The sequence below is a fragment of the Dromiciops gliroides genome, chromosome 5, assembly GCF_019393635.1.
Source record: "Dromiciops gliroides isolate mDroGli1 chromosome 5, mDroGli1.pri, whole genome shotgun sequence".
Taxonomy (NCBI): domain Eukaryota; kingdom Metazoa; phylum Chordata; class Mammalia; order Microbiotheria; family Microbiotheriidae; genus Dromiciops; species Dromiciops gliroides.
Window position 1 is genome coordinate 254,762,718 of NC_057865.1, and position 20,782 is coordinate 254,783,499.

Sequence of the window (20,782 nt, forward strand, 5' to 3'; positions counted from 1 at the left end):
TATAGATAGTAGGTATTTGATGACTTTTTCTTGAATTTTATACAAAATTGGTAAAGTTGAATCAGTATTATAATTCATCTGAATATGTCAAATTCAAATATATTCCTTTCTAAGAATATTTTTGAGGTAAATCAGACCTTTGTAGAGAATAATGGGGGAGGTGTTGAAGAAAGCCAATGTTTTCTTTGTTCCATACTTAGGAAATTTCTACTTTCTTTTGTATTGTCATTATTTGTTTTCCCCCCTCCAAAATGTATTACAGGTTGCTTGAGCACAGGGCTTGCATATTTTCTTTTCCTTCTTGGTTACAACATACCCTATCTCTATACAGAAAGTACCTCACATACCACCTTTCAGGTGAAGGGGGATATATTGCAAAAATGTTTGTAGTAGTTCAGTCTGGATGTAGTGGTACATAACTATAATTTTTGTTACAGATAGATCCCTTGAGTCAGGAGTTCTGAGCTGTTAAGAGGGCTAAAGCCCTTTGGGTGTCTGTGCTAAGTTGGACACCAATGTGGTGAGCCCTGGGAACTGTGAGATACTAGGCTGCCTAAGGAGTGGCCAATTGTCCCAGGTCAGAAAAAAAGGAGGGCAGGTTAAAGTTTGTGTGCCGACAAGTGTTTGTATGGAACCTGTGAGAGAAAATGAGAGGAAGGTAGGCAGGAAGGAATGTAGGCAGGAAGGAAGGAAGGAAAAGAAAGGAAGGGAAGGGGAGGGAAGGAAGGAAAAAAGAAAAAGAAGGGAGAGAAGAAGGAAATAAGGGAGGAAGGAAGGAATGGAGGGAGGGAAAGATAAAAATAAGGAGGAAAGGAAGGGTGGGATGAAGGAAGGAGAAAAAGAAAGAAGAAAGAAAGAAAAAGAAGGGAGGGAGGAAGTAAAGAAAGAAGAAAAAAGGAAAGAAGGAAGACAGGAAGGAAAGGAAGGAGGCAGGGAAGAAAGGAATGATAGAATGAAGAGAGGGAGGGGAAAAAAAGAAAGGAAGGAAGGAAAAAGAAAGGAAGAAAAAAAGAAGAAAGGAAAGAAGGATGAAAAATAGCACCATTCCTGCAGTTGTTGACTTCTGGGCAGCAATAAAATTCTGACACGGTTTGATGGGTTTAACAATATCACCAGATCTTTGTACACTTTTTATATAGGGTACAAAAAGTGAGACGTGAATTATTTCTGAATTCTACCATGTCTGATGCTAGTATGTTATGGAGCAACAAAACCAGAGCTATTCAAATTCATATTTGTTTCTGAATGACTACAACACGGAAGGGATAATTTCTGTCCCTGGTGAATTCTAGTTCATGTCTTTATGTGATAGTAATGAAACCCAGCCTAGCACAATGAATACCAGGCTGTCAGCTTCTTTGTTTTCAGAATTCATTCCTAGCAGCCTTTCCTCTTAGAATGTATTTTCAAAATCCATCCCTAATGGAAGTTAGATTTGTCTAGATAATTCAAGGTAATTTAACGAGGCTAGTATTAACTCAAATATTGTTTGTCATAATTTTCTTTTCTGTCATTTCTTTTCCTTAGTTCTATGTACCGGTCTCACCAGGATTCTTTCTATTTGTGTCTTTTAGTTGTAGTTACTAGTTTCCCTCATTATTAGTGAGGAAGCATAATAATATTATCGACCTGAAAATACATGAGATTGACATGAAAATAACTTTTGGAGATTCCCTACTGAAACCTCCTTCAAACTTGATACTGAGCCATGAATAATTACCCTGTGTGTTTGATTTTCTTTAGTTAATTTTGTATCAATATTAAAGTAGTTTGATCTAATCCATACTTCTCTGGTTTCCCTATAAGAATGTGTTGTGTAACCAGATCAAGTGTCTTGCTAAAGATGAGATACATGCTGTCTGCTCCATTTCCCTTATCCACTAAGCTTTTTCTTCCACCATAGAAAATGATTATTTGTTTATAACTTTTTTTTTTTCTTGAACAACCTAAGGGATGAATTTCTAGGGATTTATAGAACCATTTTATCCTATATACTAGGAGTTCTTAATCTGGGGCCCATGGGTTCCTAAGAGGTCTGTGGATGGATTTCAAGGGGTTTGTGAACTGGTAAGGAAAAAGTTTAAATCTTTACATCAATATAATTGGTTTCTTTGGTGATCCTCAGTATTTTATTCATTAAAAAACATTATTTGGGGAAGGGATTCACAGAGTTTACTGTGGACTGCAAAAGGGGCCCTTGATACAAGAAAAGTCGAGAACCCTTGCTATATACTGTTACAGTGTATATTTTAGAAGTTAATGTTGGTTGAGGTAGGAGTTCCATAAACAACTCTGTTAAGTTTTGGACTATGGATTACACAGGTCATTGTGACTAAATATCCATTTTAAAAGATTTATTACATAAGTAGCTTTGACTATAAATGTTCATTCACTTAGAGAGACCTTGTTGCATAGTAGGCACTTAATTAATTCTGATTGATTGATTAAAAGTGAAAGTAATTTCCCATTCTTTTAAATGACTAGGTCCATGGTGAGGCCACATTAAACTTTCATGATAATGCTATCTTTGGACTCATGCCAGATAACTAGCTCATAAGGAAAAGCTCTTTTGATACTTCGGGAACTAAACCTTCTTGGATGGGGGTGGGGCAGGATTGCTTTTTATATATCTCTGCCACTTGGCATAGTAGATAGAGAGCTGGCTTGGAGTGATCAAAGACCTGGGTTCAAGTCCTGCTTCTGAAACATGCTGACTATGTGAACCTGGGCAGGTTGCTTAACTTCTTAGTACTGAGGCTACCCTCTAAGACTAGAAGTTATAGAGGAAAGGCCGATCTACATTGGTGGAAGGAGTTTTTCCACCTTGGAGTACCATATACCTTAGGAACCACAAGTTTCATTCCTGTCTTTAGCCTTCCATGTAGAGACTTTTACAAAGGTGCTAGGGTACTATGCCGCAATGGTGACACCCTAAATGGTGAGCATTTTCTAAAAGTGCCTAAGAGGAGCAACATCTGAGGGGAGAAAATGCTAGAGTTGGCATTTGAAGACCAGAATGGAGGCTCGGCTCTGACATTTAATAATTGTGTGACCAAAGACAATCATCTTCTTGAGCCTCAGTTTCTTCTCCCATAAATGGGTCGAACAATACTTGAAATACTTATCTCACGTAGTGTTTGTTAGGCAAGTATATTATAAGCTACTATGTTTCCTAATAATATATTATTATGTTGTGATTACCTCCTCCAGCCTCATACTTTCTAAATGTCAAATCATTGCTGTTGATGTTCAGTCATCTCAGTCACGTTCAACTTTTCATGACCCCATTTGGGGTTTTGTTGGCAAATATACTGAAGTGCTTTGCCAATTGAGAAAGAATTAATAATAACTTACATTTATATAGCATTATCAGGTTTACTTAGTGTTACAGATTAAAGAAGGTGTTAAGCGGATTAGGAAATGGGGAAAAAATCAAAAGCTTTTGTTTTACATCAAAAGGAAAATATAACAAAATAAAAATCAATATCTGGATAGAATCCTTCTCAGTAAATCCAAGAACACTCAATACATATGTACTTCAGTTTCTGTAAGAGATGTTTTCCTCTAAAAGTTGTGTATAAATCAATTTTTTAACAATATAAATTTCTTTCAAAAGGAATAGCTAGAGGGTCTAGGAAGCTTATAATGATTGCTCTGAGAGTGCAAGGAGCCACCTCAGTGGATGTTTTTGTTTTTTAAAGCAGGTTTGATTCCTTGGTATTTTCTTCCATTTTGTTGAAATTATATATATTTTTTATTCTGAACTAAAACTCCAAAAACATGAGCATTGTCATATACTTAGCAGAAAACAAACAAAAATGGATTGCATATGAAATTATTATTCTCTATTTTATACTTCCTGCTTTTAATGTTAATATAATTCAATATATTAAACATATTAAGTTAGAGATACATATCAAAAGCAAAAAATGTGAAATAGAGATTAATGGTTGAATATACAATCCTTTTTGTGATATATATATATATATATATATATATATATATATATATAACGTAGCCATATACATCTATCTATACGTTAGGCATATATATCTACTTTGAAAATTGTCCAATGTGTTTATGCTTCTGTCTAAATTTCCTTCTTTATCTTGTGTGCATTTACAAAAAGATTTAATATGCCAGATACTTTCTTAAAGCTGGGTGGGCCTGCATACTAGAATAGGAATTTGAAAATACTTATCATATGCACTGTTTATTTCAGGGATTTATTCATGTTCCCCTAGTGGCCACCCAAACATATAAATCAATTCTTAAAAGTAGCCTATCGTGCTTCTGTATAGGCTTTCACAAAAAGAACATGTGGAATATTCTTGTCCTTGTGCATGTAGTTTGAACTCATTTAATTTATATTTAATTGTATTCTAGCATTAGAAGATGCCATTGGTTTGTGGTTTTTGTTTTTTGAGACTAGCTCCCCCTCTTTCACCCAGCCTGGAGTACATTGACCACTCACAGGTCTGATCCCAATAGAGATTCAGCAGGAATATTTTAGTTTGCTCCATTTTCTGACCTGGTTTGGTTTGTCCCCCACTTCCCTCCCCCTTCCCCCTGCCCTTGTCCCTCTGTAGCCCTTCACTTCCAGGGGTTTACCATATTGGTGTTGGATTGATTGCAGACATTTGCTCAGTTTAGCTCGCTCTAGCTCTGAACTCCCAAGTTCAAGTGATCCATCAACCTCAGAGTTCCCAGCAGCAGGCACTACAAGTGTGCACCACCATACCTGGCTGTGTAAGTGAAGTGATTTGTCCAGGGTCTCACAAAAAGTAGAGTGAGAAATGAAACTTGAACTCAAATCTTCAGAATCCAAGACAAGCACTATTACCATTACATCAGACTAGCTAATAGACACATAATAACATTGTTTAACATTGTTAAACATCCAACATTTGTTGGATTAGAAGAGAAAGTTGATACCCTGTAAACTCCCTTCATAGCTTTAAGCATTTTTGCAAATGGGCTAGAAGGTGGAGTAGATGTTTTGGTGCCTATTAGGCCTCAAACTTTTTTTTTTTTTTTTTTTTTTGCAGGGCAGTGAGGGTTAAGTGACTTGTCCAGGGTCACACAGCTAGTAAGTGTCAAGTATCTGAGGCCTATTTTGAACTCAGGTCCTCCTGAATCCAGGGCCGGTGCTTTATCCACTGTGCCACCTAGCTGCCCCTCTGGCCTCAAACATTGTAATTAAGGACCATCCATTTACACTAAGTTTTATTTACTTATCTGGTCAGCATGGGTGTACATGACACCTACCTGGCAAGAGACTAAAACGGTGACAGATATGGCAATGAAAATGCAAACCCTATTGGGATGATAATTTATAAAGGAAATTAGAAATAATAATCATTGGTCTTACAGCTGGAAGAGACCTCAACCTAGTCCAAACTTCATTTAAAGCAAGAGTCTGCTCTGCCACTTAAGAACTTATATTTATGGAGTTCTTAGAGTTTTCAATGTGTTTTCCTCAAAAGTTTCCCGAAAGGTAAGGGAGTGCAAAGATCATTATTCCTACTTTATAGATGAAGAAACTGTCTCAGAGAGGTTGTATGAGTGGTAAATGTTAGAAGTAGTATTCAAACTCAGTCTTCTGGTAGTTAAATAACCCAACCCTGATTTTTTTTGGGGGGGTGGGGCAATGAGGGTTAAGTGACTTGCCCAGGGTCACACAGCTAGTAAATGTCAAGTGTCTGAGGCCAAATTTGAACTCAGGTCCTCCTGAATCCAGGGCCAATGCTCTATCCACTGTACCACCTAGCTGCCCCCTCCAACCCTGCTTTCTGACAAACAAGTAATAATTTAATCTTAATAATTAATAATAATTTGAAATTATATAGCACTTATTATGGGTCAGGTACTATGGTAATTGCTTTACAATTATTACTTCATTTGATTCTCACACGAGCCCTATTATCATTCCCATTTTACAGTTAAGGAAACAGAGGCAAACACCAGTTATGACTTGCTTAAGATCACATAGATAGTATCTGAGGCTGTATTTTAAATCAGGTCTTCCTGACCCCGGGCCCAGCACTCTATCATTGGCTCTCCCTAGCTGTCTCTGTTCAAAAACCTTCTATTAATGGAGAATGTACCACCTATCAATGTGGTTTCTGATGTTTTAGAATTACCTCTAATTATTAGGAAGTTCTTTCTTATGTCAAGCTTAAATCTTCTTATCTTGCCCTGGCCAGAAGTATAGCACCAACTCATTTTGTTTAACCCCAATATTCCATTGCATGGGAAGCTTTAACTTACTCCATTCTAGCTTTCTTTTTAAAGTTGTTCTAAATTGGGAACTGCCTATAGAACTATGTGTCTTTTAACATTTCCAAACCTTGCCAATTAAGCATAAGTGATAGGGTTATTTTAGTCTGGGGACCATGAAGGGTAGCTGCCCTTGTTTCCTAATTCAGAGCACTTGGGGAATGATTGATCTTGATGTGTTCTTTAGACATGATCAAAGGTGGCACAGTGGATAGAGCACTGGCCTTGAAGTTGGAAGGACATGAGTTCAAATTTCACCTCAGACACTTACTAGCTGTGTGACCCTGGAAAAGTCACTTAATCCCAATTGCCTTAAAAACATCTTGGGGCCATCTCCATCCTTTCTGATAATATGTTTTGACACTGGATCCAGAGGGTTTTGGAGGAGAAAGTGAGGCTGGTACCTTTGCACAGCCTTTCCTCACTTAAATCAAATTCATTGCAAGTCATGAGAGCTGTGATGGTCCTCTTTGAGAATGAAGGACAGGGCAGCTAGATGGTGCAGTGGATAAAGCACCAGCTCTGGATTCAGGAGTACCTGAGTTCAAATCCGGCCTCAGACACTTGACACTTGCTAGCTGTGTGACCCTGGGCAAGTCACTTAACCCCCATTGCCCCACCAAAAAAAAAAGAATAATAAGAATAAGAAATAATAATAATAGACAAAAAACGAGGCCATAGAACCAGAAGAGACTTTAGGGATTAGGGGATTATGCTCATTTAATTTACAGAGGCTAGGAAAGATCTGGTAACTTTAAAATCACAGTCACGTAGGAAAGAACTAGTTTGAGAGCCATGTTGCTTACTTATAATACAAGAATACACAAGTTATCTATAGTCTTGAATGTCTATGGATTCTGTGCCAACAACCAGCTTTCCCCTAAACCCCTTTTATGTGCTGACCTGTCATCATACGCCACCAAATCAACAAGATTTCACAAATTTCGCATATAGAGAACACTAACTTTATGTTCAAATTTTCATTCCTTTCCCTTTATTAATCTCTTTTTATACATAGCATGTTTGACTTTTTCTGGTGTACTCTTCTGACCTTTTTACATATGCATAGACATTCAGTATCTCTGCTATCCCATATAGTTTTCCTCCCTGTCTTCTAACATGGCAGGATTTTTTCTTTTTGTTCTTTCCCTTTTCTTTTAATAAAATCCTGTAAACGTTTTCTTTTAATGGTAGCTTGTCTATATTTTCTTCATTTGCAACAAGAGTATGAAATAAAAAAAAATAATAATCACAGCCACTCAGAGTCACCACCATCAAAATTAAATCAAAGGCAGTATATTCTTCAGTTTTGTTGTTTTCAGTAATGTCGGATTCTTTGTGATCCCATTTGGGGTTTTCTTGGCAGAAATACTGTAGTGGTTTGCCCTTTCCTTCTCCAGCTCATGTAACAGTTGAGGAAACTGAGATGCATAGGGTTGCATGAGTTGCCCAGTGTTGCACAGCTAGTAAATATCTCAGGCTGTATTTGAACTTAGGAAGATGAGTCTTCCTGATTCCAGGTCTAGTACTCTATCCACTGTGTCACCTAGCTGCTCGACAATATATTCTAGTCACTTTCTATTCTAATCTATCCTCCACTGAAGTGCCCAAGTGATTTTCTTAAGCAGAGATATGACCATATCACTATACTACTTTTTAGGGGGCAAGTGGATAGGTCAGAAGACTTGGGTTCAAGTCCTGCTTCAAACATGTGACCCTGCACAAATTACTCAGCTTCCTTGTGCTTCAGTTTCCTTCTCTGCAGAATATGGGGTTGGACTCAGTGTTCTCCAAGGTCTCTTGAAGCTTTAAATATATGATCCCATGATCCTATGAGCTCTCAACAGGACAAAAGCATTTGTTCATTGAATACTAAAAGTGATCGATAATTCTCTGCTCATTCTTTCTGTCTACATCTGAACAACCAAACCAAAGGCACACCCCATTTAGTTTTTGGCTTTCCGGTAGGTTTATGGTCCTGTTTGTTCTAACCTATGATTTGAAAGGCCCTTGAATTATCTGTCATTCTTGCTAATTACACAGTTACCTATCTGTAGCACATTTACCACTCTGATCTTCTATCAAGGGTTCTTCTTTGGCCAAGTTATCATAAATAAGACATTTGCACATCAATCTTTCATTTGTGCAGTAAGTGAAAACAAATTTGTTTGCCCTATTTAAGCCCCTTGCTTGGGGGCAGGGAGGTTTTCTTCTTGTCATTGTATACCTAGCACTTAGCCCACTGTCTAGCATATGGTAGGTGCTTAATAAATCCCTAAAGGTGTGTTATAAATGTCTTTCAATTGGTTGATTGCTTGATTGAATGGAGCAGCATTCTTCTGCATAGGTCATAGCAAGCAGCGCCATAGGGGCAAACATTATTGCCCTGATATTCTTGTACAGGTCAGTATGAGTTAGGAGTCAATGGATGCAGCTGAAATGGATCCAGATCACTTTGTAGCCCCTTGTCCATTATCACTGGTGCAGGTAGAAGCAAACCTACTTTTACACCTTCCAGATCCTCTCTTTGACTATGACCCCTGTGCCTTCTGGACTGTGCTCACTGCACATTGGCTTTGTCTTAACAAGGGGGCATTTATAGGCTGACTAGCCCAGATATTTTAGGCAGTTGTCACGGCTTTCCTTGGAGCTCTAGGGTGGCATTTATTTGTAAATAGAACTCAATGGGGCAGCTAGGTGGTGCAATGGATAGAGCACCAGCCCTGGAGTCAGGAGAACCTGAGTTCAAATCCGGCCTCAGACACTTAACACTTACTAGCTTTGTGACCATGGGCAAGTCACTTAACCCCAATTGCCTCTCTTAAAAAAAAAAAATTAAAATTAAATTAAGAAATCAATGATAGGCCAAAAGTAGATGTATGTGAGAATCAGAGCACCACCACCCTGCTGAGAAAGACATTGTGAGAATCAGGGCAGCTCCACCTTGAGGAGAAAGCATGAGGTGACCTTTATGAGATTTTGAAGGTCAGATTGGCATCCAGAAGTTATGCCTACCACCTGTAAAGCATGTCAATCAATGGACAAGCCAATTAACTTGGAGCTGTGTGTGTGGACTGCCCTCTTCCAGTTTGACAGGTGTTTTTCCAGTGGAATGGAGGGTATTCTCTCTCTTAGATAACTAGGTGAAGGCAACTTTTCCTCTCTCTCTTTGCTAACCCCTGATATACTTTAATAAATGCTTAATGACCAAAGACTGGTGCTAAAGCTTCTAATTTAAGGTGATTTTTAGACATCACAGTTAGATTTTAAACTTCACATGTACAAGTTCAATTCTCATCATAATTTCACTTTTCTAATCAAATAACCAGAGTAATACTGTACTGTAATCTTGATTATGTAATTTATTTCAAAAAGTTCCATCAATAATGGGTCTTTTACCCTATCACAGACTCACAGAAGTTAGAGTTGGAAAGGGGAAAGAATAGAGGGAATAAACATCTATTTCATGCCTATTAAGTTATTTCCATATATTAACTCATTTGATCTTCTCAACAACTTGAGATAGAAGATGTTATTTTCCCCATTTTTACTTACAGTCAGGAAACAGGATGATAGAAGTTAAGTGACCTGCTCAGAGTCACATAGCTGGTAAATGTGTGGAGCTGGCATCGAACTCAAATCTTCTTAACTCTAAAACCTGACCATACATCCACTGCACCACCTATAAGGGGCCAGAGTGACCATTTTGGATTCCCAAAATGGAATTCTCACCATACGAATGCATAAGGAATGGGCCATATAGTCAGGAATACTATGTATGGTGAGAGTATTACCATTGGTTCTTCTCCTGGAAGAGGAAAGACCAATCAATGTCAATGCTTGCTTAGGATGCTCCAGCACACTCAGGCCTACTCTGGAAAACACTTCTCCGTAGAGCCATGATTTCCACCACAAAATATTTCATTCTTTTGTGTTTTCCCTTCCTGTGGTATAATACAAAGGGTACTGGAACACATTTCTAGACTTTATTTCTAAAGTGAGGATAATAACAATAGCTAGCATTGATCTAGCACTTTAAGGTTTTCAGCATTTTACATATATTATCTCAGTTGATTCCCACTATAAACATGCATCTAACCATGTCACCTCCCCACCCCCATCAGTAAAGACTAGTGTTTCCCCTATCACCACTAAGATGAAATATAAACTCCCTTGTTTGTAGTTCATAACCTGTTCCCTTCCTACTTTTCTAATTTTTTTACATCCTATTCTCAAGGAGGAGTAGGAGCACCTCTGGTAGGAGGGCTTATCGAACTCTTTTGAGGGCTTCTTATCCACCTTTGGTTTCTACATGGCACTTTAACTCTCACCTGTGGCTCCAAGAAGCTATAGCATGTGCAGTGGTCACACCCAAGTAAACCGTTCAGGTTACATGCTTTGATCTTTATGCACAGCACTTAGCACAGTGTCTGACACATAGTAGGATCTTAACAAATGCTTTTTGACTGACGACAATAACCCTGTGAGGTAGGTGTTCTCATTACCTACATTTTCTAAACAAAACAAAAGTTGAGAGAGATTAAGTGATTTGCTCAGGGACACACAGATAATATGTGTTTGAGGCAAGATTCAAACTCAGGTCTTCCTGACTCTAATCCACTTAGAGGTTTCTAATTTGTTTACTATTACAAAATGTTAGCAGCATCAAATGAAGTCATGTAGGTGAAATGGTTCCAATGCTATTTGAATATCAATTATTATAATTTTTATTCTGAGACATTTCTTTGTTGTCTTTTCTCAGTAAAACCTTATGGCTTCACGTCTAGTTTGACTCTAGTTAATTGTTTTTCACTGTCTTGTTCCTACCACCAAAGCACAGAAGATATAGTGGAGAGAGCTAGATGGGAAGATTTGAATTAGGATCCTTCCTCTCCTGCATCCTGCCAGAGTGATGCTGGGCAAGTCACTTAATCCCTCATTGATCTAAGTAGAAACCTAAGATTCTTAGTAATAATCTCAGTATTTTTTACTCCTTGTAACGACCTAGGTCTCTGTTGTGCCATCAACAGAACCCTGTACTTGGAGTCAGGAATACCTGAATTCAAATCCTGCCTCAGACACTTTCTAGCTATGTGACCCTGGGCAAGTCACCTGCCTCTGTCTGCCTCAATTTCCTCTTCTGTAAAATAGGAATAATAATAGCACCCACTTTCCAGGGTTGTTGTGAGAATAAAATGAAATAATATTGATAAAACACGTTGGAAACTTTAAAGTGCATTCTAAATTATATAAGCTATTATTTAGATGTTCCAGATCTGTTGTTTTATTTCCTCATCTCCCTTTTCATTCTGAGCCTTCAAAACCTAGATTGGCTAGATTGCCTCTTATTGAGCCATGGTCTGTTAAAGCTTACATTGAGATGTTCTTCATCATAGAATGTTTATATGGTGTTTATTCTCTCTCTGTCTCTGTCTCTCTGTCTCCGTCTCTCTCTTCCTATGTCCCCCTCTCCCTCCCTTCTCTCTCTCCATCCTCTCACTCTCCCTCCTTTCTTCCCCACCTCCTGTCCTTACCCCTATAGATGGCACTGCTGTGTATTCAATCTTCCCACCTGAAATAGTCTCCCTGAAATGCATTACACTTGGATGATTTCTTGAGTAGTACTTATAACAATCCTTGATCCCTTATTTCAGTCATAACTCTACTGTGTTCTGAATTTAAAAGCTTCTGACAGAGGATGATTAACCAAGAGTACAGAATTTGGAATCAGACTTCCAAGGTTCATATTCTTCCTCTGGTGCTTGCTGCTTCTTTGACCTTCCCAGGTACCTCAGTGTCCCCTCTGTAAAGGGAAAGTATTAAACTAAATCACCTTTACATTCCCCTCTAATTGTAAATATTTTATCTTAAAGTATTTTTTTGGGGGGGTGGGGCAATGAGGGTTAAGTGACTTGCCCAGGGTCACGCAGTTAGTAAGTGTCAAGTGTCTGAGGCTGGATTTGAACTCAGGTCCTCCTGAATCCATGACTAGTGCTTTATCCATTGTGCTACCTAGCTGCCCCTATCTTATTTATAGTCTTTTGATCTCATCTCCCACTTCCCACCATTTTGTAACATATGGCTTAGACCGTAAGCTCCTTGAGGGTAGGAAGTTTTTATTTTTTTTTATTCATCTTTGCATGTCCAGAACTTAACACAGCTTAACACAGGGCCTTATACCTATTAAGTACTTGATAAATGTTTATTGATTAAAATTGATTAACATTAATAAGTCCAAAGCTGAAATACCTCTGATACTTTTGCTTGCATAATTAATATGACTGTCACAATAACTTAGTTATAATGTTCTTTCTCTGTGTCTCTGTCTGTCTCTGTCTCTGTCTCTTTGTCTGTCTGTCTGTCTCTCTCTCTCCTATTTCATTTTGAAGACAGTGAACAGAGGCTTTATCCTTGGCCTCTTTACCAGAATTACCAGAAAATTCTTCCAGCTGGCCTGACCCATTTACTTCTACTATGTTCTTTAAAAATAAATCCAGTGTCTCTGTGGATCTGAAGCTCACATCAAACGCCTTACTTCTAGGGATTTGAATTACTGCAAATATGTCCCAAGGGTTCATCCCACTTGAATTAATAACCAGAGTCCCTACCACTACATAATCTCTTTCTGGGCAGCTGCTTTTATTCCTTTTGAAGCAAATCTTCTCTTATAAGAGTCTTCCCCCATCATCCTCCCATCCCAGAAACTTCAGAGGTTTTCTTTCAGAATGTCCCCTCTTCCTCCTGTTTAGGAAAGGCAAACAGATAAAGTGGAACTCACACTTGCCTTCCCTTCTTTTTTTACTTTTTTGGCTTCCCATTCTCTATTCCTCCCTTTCTCCATCATGACTTGCTTTTTCAGTGCTTTCAAGGCTTTTTCCCTTAAAGTTCCCCTTTGTAGATGACAGCTGGTCCTCAACATTCCCTGGAAAAAACTTAGGGCTCTGCACAGCTCACCTCCCATTGCTTAGATACCATTGCTTTTGACTTTCTTTTCTCTAAAAAATTCTGTGTTCTTTGTGCCCACTTCATGCTTTCCTTGACTTCTACCTAATACATCTTATGGTTGGACTGTTGATATCTCTTCCCTTCTTTTTCATTCCCCCTGATGTCTGTTTCTTTCCTCCCAGCTTGCTCAACTTACTCAAAGAGGTAAAGCTCATTCCAGCCTTTAAATAACCCAATTAAATAGGTAGAACAAAGTAGTTAGAAATGATTGGCATCTTATAATGTCCTCATCTATAAGACACTGAGGCCTATGGAGTTAAGGGGACTCACTCATGATCCCTTAGACAAATGAAAGAACCAGAGCAGAGACCCTAGGACTGGTAACCATGCATAGTTCAGTTCTTTTTTCCAATACCCAACTACTGAAATACTCAAATGTATCTATGAACTTATTGATTTGAAAGTTTCCTCCAACTGTGCATGGCCACCCAACCACACTTACTTATTCAATTAGCCTATTGTCCATAATCCTCTGAAAAGGGGTCCAAGGGTCCACCTCATATGCTAGAAGCCCTTTCTTGGTTTCTCCTGACTTTGTGAAGACACCAGCAGAATATGTTGGCCACTTGCCTGTCATTTATTATCTTTATCACATGACAAGTCCAGCTCCTCTCTCTATCACACCTTTCCATGATTATATTTTTTCTTCCTGTTCATTTCTAAAGTCCCTCATTCCCTATGCATTTACTCCTCTCATACCCATTTTCTGCTCTATTTTCCTTTGTATAGTATTCATTTTTAATTATTTAGAGCAGACTTTTCCCATTATATTTGTATATTTTCTGGATGTCACTCTTGATGTCAATCATATAACACAGGTATATGTATTTACACACATATATACACATAGGCATATATGTGCACATAGGTATGTATGTATATGTATATACACACATACATATACAATACAGCTATGTGGCACCATAGTAGATAGAAGTTTAGCCCTGGATTCAGGAAGACTCACTTTCCTGAGTTCAAATAAGACCTCTGACATTTACCAAGCTGTGTGACCATGGACAAGTCACTTTATCCTGTTTGTCTCAGTTTATTCATCTATAAAATAAGCTAGAAAAAAAATGACAAACCACTCCAGTATCTTTGCCAAGAAAACCTCAAATAGAATCAGAAATAGTAGGATACCACTGAAATGACTGAACAAAAACAACAATATCTATGTAGATATGTGTGTATCATTCATGTATAGCTCCTCCTTCTCCTCCTCCTTTTCCTCCTTCTCTTTCCTTCTCCTCCTTCTTCCTCTTCTCCTCCTCCCAATTCCTTCCTCCTCCTCCTCCCAACTCTTCTGTCCTCCTCCCAACTTCTCCCTCCTCCTCCTCCTCCTTCCTTTTCTTTCTTCTTATTATGATTACTTTACTAACTCTTGGATATTTCAATTAAATGTTAAGATCAAAACCAAAATGAGTTTTTTCATTAATATTTAATTTGTTTGGCCTGAATAAGAACTTTAAACAAATGAGAATGCTGAGTTTTGGAAGTGATTGCATTTCATTCTCTTCCCTCTTTAATTCTTCTGCTAAAACTCATAGAAATTAGTTTTCAAGTGGCCTTTTATTTGAAGACTCTTATGTTGTTTTAGATATTCACAAACTGGCAGTGTTTCCTGGTTTTTCCTTTTTAATCATGAGTTGGTAAAAGCTTAAAGCTATAGTCCAGTGAGATATTTCTTTAAGAACCTAAGCCTTTTAGAATATATTCTTATAACATTTTTTCTTTTTTTTTTTTTCATTTTAGTTCCAAGTGCAGTATTTGACTTACAACTTTTAGAAGTTGAAGCCACACTAATAAGCATTACTTGGAAGAAACCACGACAACCCAATGGAATCATTAGTCAATATAGGGTACAAGTGCTCATTTCAGAGACAGGAATTATTTTGGAAGATACCTTGCTTACAGGAAAAGATGAGGTACTGATTTTTATTTATTTGTCTTTGATTATTTGGTTGGGTCTGCCCTTGGGGGGGGGGGTCTTAAAAATGTTTCCTGTTGTCTACATTCAGGAGTTTATCTAACATATAATAAGCCTTCCACAACACAGAGGCAGTATCTATGTGGTTTAGTGGATAGAGCAGGGGTTCTTAACGAAGGGGCTATGGATTACAAAAAATCCATTTTGTTAACTTTTTGTTTTTCAATATAACTACATTCATTTATAACCAATTTATTTTATTTTATGGATTTACAAACATTTATTTTCTGGCTTAAAACATTTTCTCGCTTAAAAAAAAACAAAGTAAAACATTACTTTGAGACTGTCAAAAGGAACTAGGAGACAAAAAAATTAAGAGTCCAAAGTATATAGTGTTAGATGTAGACACAGGACCTCTTAAGTTCAAGCCCCAGCTTTGTTACTTGCTACATGTTTGGCCTGTGTGTGGGCATGTTGCTAAATCTCTCCGGACCTCAGGTTTTTTAGGGGTGATTATAATTGTAGCATTACTTCATATGGTAGCCATAAGGCTCAAAAATAAGACTATGACCATAAAATGCTGTATAAATATCTATAAAATGAGAGAGGGATAGGACTAAATGATGTTGAAGAGCCCTTCCTGCTCCAAATCCCTGAATATTACAATTCTATCAAGAGCTTAAAGGGACTTCAGAAACTATTTAGCCTTAACTCCTCCCTCATTTTGCAAATGAGAAAACTGAGGTTCAGCAGTTTAGGTTTGTTGTCCAAAATAATATAATATGTAGTTAATACAGAAACAGGATTTGAACCCAAGTCCTCTTATTTCATTATCTCTGGTATTATGTGGTATACCGTACTGCTTTCCTAAGCTTATGAAGTAAATTTGGCTAGTGTTGGCCCTTGGTCTCTGAGCTTTTTTGACTATGCACTTCTGTCAGTAAAAAAAAAAAAATGAGTATGTTTCACATCTTCAATATACTATATTTACGTGTTTACATTATATGAAAATACTATTACATATGCATTCTAAAATTTCAGGTGATCATAGAATTAGTATGGAGCCACTGTAATTTGCTGAGTAAGAGAGTGAGACTTGCACTGTAGGAAAACCACTTTGGCAGCTGGGTAGAGATTGTATTAGAAAAGAGACAGACTTGAGAAAGGGAGGTTGGCTAAGGTCCTTTTGCAACAGAAAAGGGAGAGAAATGATAAGGGTCTGGATGATGGTGTTAGCTGTGTGAGTGAAAAGAAGGGGATGTACAGGAGAGATGTTATGAAGGCAGAATCAAGATTTGGGAACAGATTGGATATGTCACATTTGTGAGAGTGAAGAATTGAGGATGGCATTGAGGATATGAACTTGGCTGACTGGAAGGATGATAATGCTCTCAGCAGTAATAGGAAGTTCAGAAGAAGGATGCATTTAGGAAAGATAATGTAATGAGATCTGCAAGGCAGATTGTAAACTATCCACGCCCGTTCATCTTGTGAAATTCACTTTGCCAAACAAAAATGAAAAATGTATTGGGGAACTGGCGGGGGGAGTGTCTTACAGATCACTTCTTGAGGACATAGTTATCTAAGGGTACAGAGCTGAAGGTTCTCTGCTCCAGGTATGAGTTGTAGGTATGGTAGGAAGTAAAAGGAGAGATTTCCCTAATGTCACTTGTACAAATGCCGGTGCCCAAATGACATTAGCCTATGGCTGCCCCACAAGGAACAGAAAGGAAGATGTTGGTAGACTTCTAGCCCAGCAAGTAGAGGAGGGAGTGAGAGAATTTTGGAGTAAGTCCTAAGATTGGTTCTTATAGAGAAAGGTGGGATAAGACTCACCCTACCACTTTCCGATAGGTTGAATAAACTTATCTCTACTTTGGAGATTATTTGTATAGATAACTTATCAAGAGAATTTAATCTAGTACCTATTTGGATAAAAAACTCTTCTCTGTAGCTTATCTCTGAATCTTTGGCAAAACCCATCCCTGATTTCTGATCATGGCTTTTTGTTAGGAAACTTTCCAAGTTGACTGTTATCTGTTTTACAGTTTGTTATTATTAATTATTATTCATAGAATCATAGATTTAGAGATGAAATAGATGTTAGATGATACTGAGTCCAATCCTCTCATTTTATAGATGAGGCCCAGAGTAGTGACTTGGCTCAGGTCACTCAAATAGTATGAGTTGGAATTCAAAGCTAGGTCTTTCTGACTCCAAGTCCAGTGATTTATGCACCATACCACACAGCCTCCATTGAAATCTAATTCTAATGCCCTATAATGGTATAAAGGTGATCCTGGGTTCTGAAGGCTTTGTCAATGGAATACAAACTCTAGCAAGTGCTAACAAATTCCATTCAGTGTAGTTCAGTGTAATGCAAAGCAATGCAATAAGTGATTATTAAATGCCTCTTTTATGATAGTCATTATACTAGGTCCTAGAGATTCAAAAATGAAAATGCAAACAATCCCTTTCTTCAAGGAGTTTACATTGTACAAGAGAAAATAATAGGCATATGATAAGAAAACACAAAATATACTAAGGAACTTTGGGAAATGGGAATGCCAACAATTGGAGGGATCTTAGAAAGAAGGTGGCACTTGATCTGTTTGAGTGGAGCTAGGGATGGCAAAGTGAGAATGCTTTGGGTGTCATCTTAACAAGCATCTCTGTATCAGTCATATCATGGCAAAACTAAGTGAGGTCAGAGAGTCACTTCTTTAGATGTTTGGTCACCAAGTGATGGATATTGTTTACTTTTTTGGGTGGTGGAGAATTTGCACAGCAATTCACACAGATCACATCTATAAAGGTACAGGAGGCCCTCAGTCTTTATCAGTGAGAGATGTGAACAAACTAATGAAATCATACGTCTTTGAAATATTGAATCAGGATTATGATCATTTTTGTCTATAGATGAAAGGTCTAATAGGTCTTCATACCCCACCAACTTTGTTTTTAAACTTTGGTTGACGTTTCTTTGACTGTCATAAGATATTTTGTGTATTGGGTCCAAAGAATAGTAACAATTTAAAAATAGTTAAATAAGAGCAATTTACCCCTACATTAAGAAATAGGGTTTTGAGGGCCAAGGAAGGGAGAATCTTAATGAGTAGAAATTCCAAAGAAGCAAATTTAGGCTCAAAGTTAGGAAAAAATACCCTTACTATAAAGCTATCCAAAGTGAAATGGGCTACCTTAGGAGGTAGCATATTCTCTTTCAGTGAAAGTCTTCAAACTTAGTTACTTGTTGAGTACGTTATTGTTGTTATTGACTTGCATCAATTGTGTCCTTCTATCTGTGACCCCCTTTTGGGGCTTTCTTGGCAAAACTACTGGAATGGTTTGCCATTTCTTTCTCCAGCTCATTTTTCCAGATGAGAAACTGAGGTAAATAGCTGGTAAGTGTCTGAGGCTGGATTTGAACTCATGAAGATGAGTCTTCCTGATTCCAAGCCCAGTGCTCTATCCATAGTGCCACCCAGCAGCTGAATCTGTTGTTTTATATATAAAGTGTGTATACATCTGTATGTATGACATATTCACACCACACACACGTGTATATGTATACACGTGTGTGTATATGTTGCTGTGTGTATACACATGCATGCATGCATGAATACATACATACATATATACACACACAGAGACATGCTGAAGAGTATAATTTTTGTGCCAAAGGGGACCTCTATCCCTGCTATCACCAACAATACCTCCCACCAGTGGGACAGCCCAAACTAACCTAGATGAAGCAATAAGGGGGTCCTGAGGAAGAGCCAAGAATGGTAAAAGCCAGGCAAGTCAAACCTCCACCATCACATTTCCTTAGACCTTGCTAGAGACATCCCCAAATCCTATACCTATGAGGCTCAGGGCAGTAGGGTCCTACTCTCCAACCACCTGATGACCCTAACAGCCATTTTTTTAAAGAATAAATGTATCTTGGAGATATGACATAGAAACTGTCTCTGCAAGTGCTGCAACCCCTGCCTGCTCCACAGCCACTGAAGATATGGAAAAGGAAGTTCTCACTGCCAAAGTCCAGGGCACCATTAAATGGTTCAGCATCAGAAATGGACATGGTTTTATCCTTGGAGAAAACACTGAACAACTTGCATTGCCATTCCTTTTGTTGTTGCTCCCCGGGATTATGGGGCTTTTTGAATTGATACAGCTGAAGCCTTCTTGAAAAGCTCCTTTGTTCATCTCTCCAAGGAAAGCCTAGGAGTTCTTCTTTAATTCCATTGTGATTTAATCTCCCCTGTTTTCATTTACAGCAATAATGCCAATATGGCTAGAATTCAGTTTTCTGAATACTGTTTGTATTCATTGATCATCATATGGAATGATACTAAATTCAGAGAACTAACAGTTACATTAATACTTTAAATGGGCTACTTCCTAGACATCTTCATGTCATATTCTTGAGTTTTAGGTAGTATTTCCAACCCAGGACTCCAGCTCTGGTCCTAGGGCCCCATGCTTCTGACTTGTGACCCTCCACTATTTCTGGCCTGATGCAGACCCACCACGTGGCTATTCTTTGGCTATCTTATGCCATCCTGATGAGTGTGTATTTCCCCAAATCCTTACTAGTTTCTACTTCTCACTCTGAAAACAGTAGTTAAATGAATGCGACCATTTTGGTAAAGGATTTAGCAATGAATCGCTCTATAATTTCACTCAACCTTCCTTTCATTTCCCTGAACAAAAACCAACTTCTCAGCCACCATTCTTGTATGTGTATTGTTTTCTTATATGCAAGTTCTTTCAGGCCAGGTGCTATCTTAATTTTTGTATTTGTATCCTCAATACATATACAAGGTTTGAACCATACTAAACATTCACAAATGCTTTCCATTAACTAATTAATCCATTCATTCATTCATTTATTCATATTTTCTGACTCCATTTTTACTACTCCATTAATATCAGTATTCTCTTAGAAGAAGCCACAGAGGACTGATGACTGTTTACTACATATTTTTCTGTTTTGTGGATCTCCAGAGCCAAAATAATTCATTATCTGGTAGCCAACATTCTGGCAATAAGCCTTTTCTGTACTTAACTAGGCTGGTCTTTGTACAGCAAAGTCTGTCTCTAGGTGGTATTTGAGGTCTTTCCAGCTTGGTAGATCCTGTCTGTATTCTGTTGGCAGAACTTTAAAGAGTATAGGGTCAGAAAGGCAACATGATATAGTGGATAGAAGCCTGGCCTTTTACTCAAGAAGACCTGCCTGTGACATATACTGGCTATGTGACCCTGGGCAAATTACTTAACATCTCAGTGCCCTAGAAACTCTCCAAGATAATAAATTGAAGCTTAAGTGTCTACCTTCATTGGTAGTAAATTTTCTAATAGACTGTTCCCTATACTATTGAAATCACAAAACTAGTAAAAAAAAAAACACCTATAGAACCATCAAACTATGATGAAAGAATCTAAAGATTAATAATAAGAAATAAGATTTACTATGATAATACAACAATTATACCAATAATATTCCAGTTACCAACATCTATTTGGTCATATATATCAAGATCTTTCACAGAAATATTGTGTTTGTTT

The 20,782-nt window shown here is 37.8% G+C and overlaps 1 protein-coding gene across 1 annotated transcript in view; it reads left to right on the forward strand.

Annotated features, from left to right (window-relative positions):
* Positions 1-20,782, forward strand: part of PTPRQ (protein tyrosine phosphatase receptor type Q) — a 287,252-nt gene that overhangs the window by 35,302 nt on the left and 231,168 nt on the right. Inside the window, 1 exon segment of the mRNA XM_043967695.1 lies at positions 15,037-15,209. Within this exon segment, the coding sequence (XP_043823630.1) occupies positions 15,037-15,209 (173 nt within the window).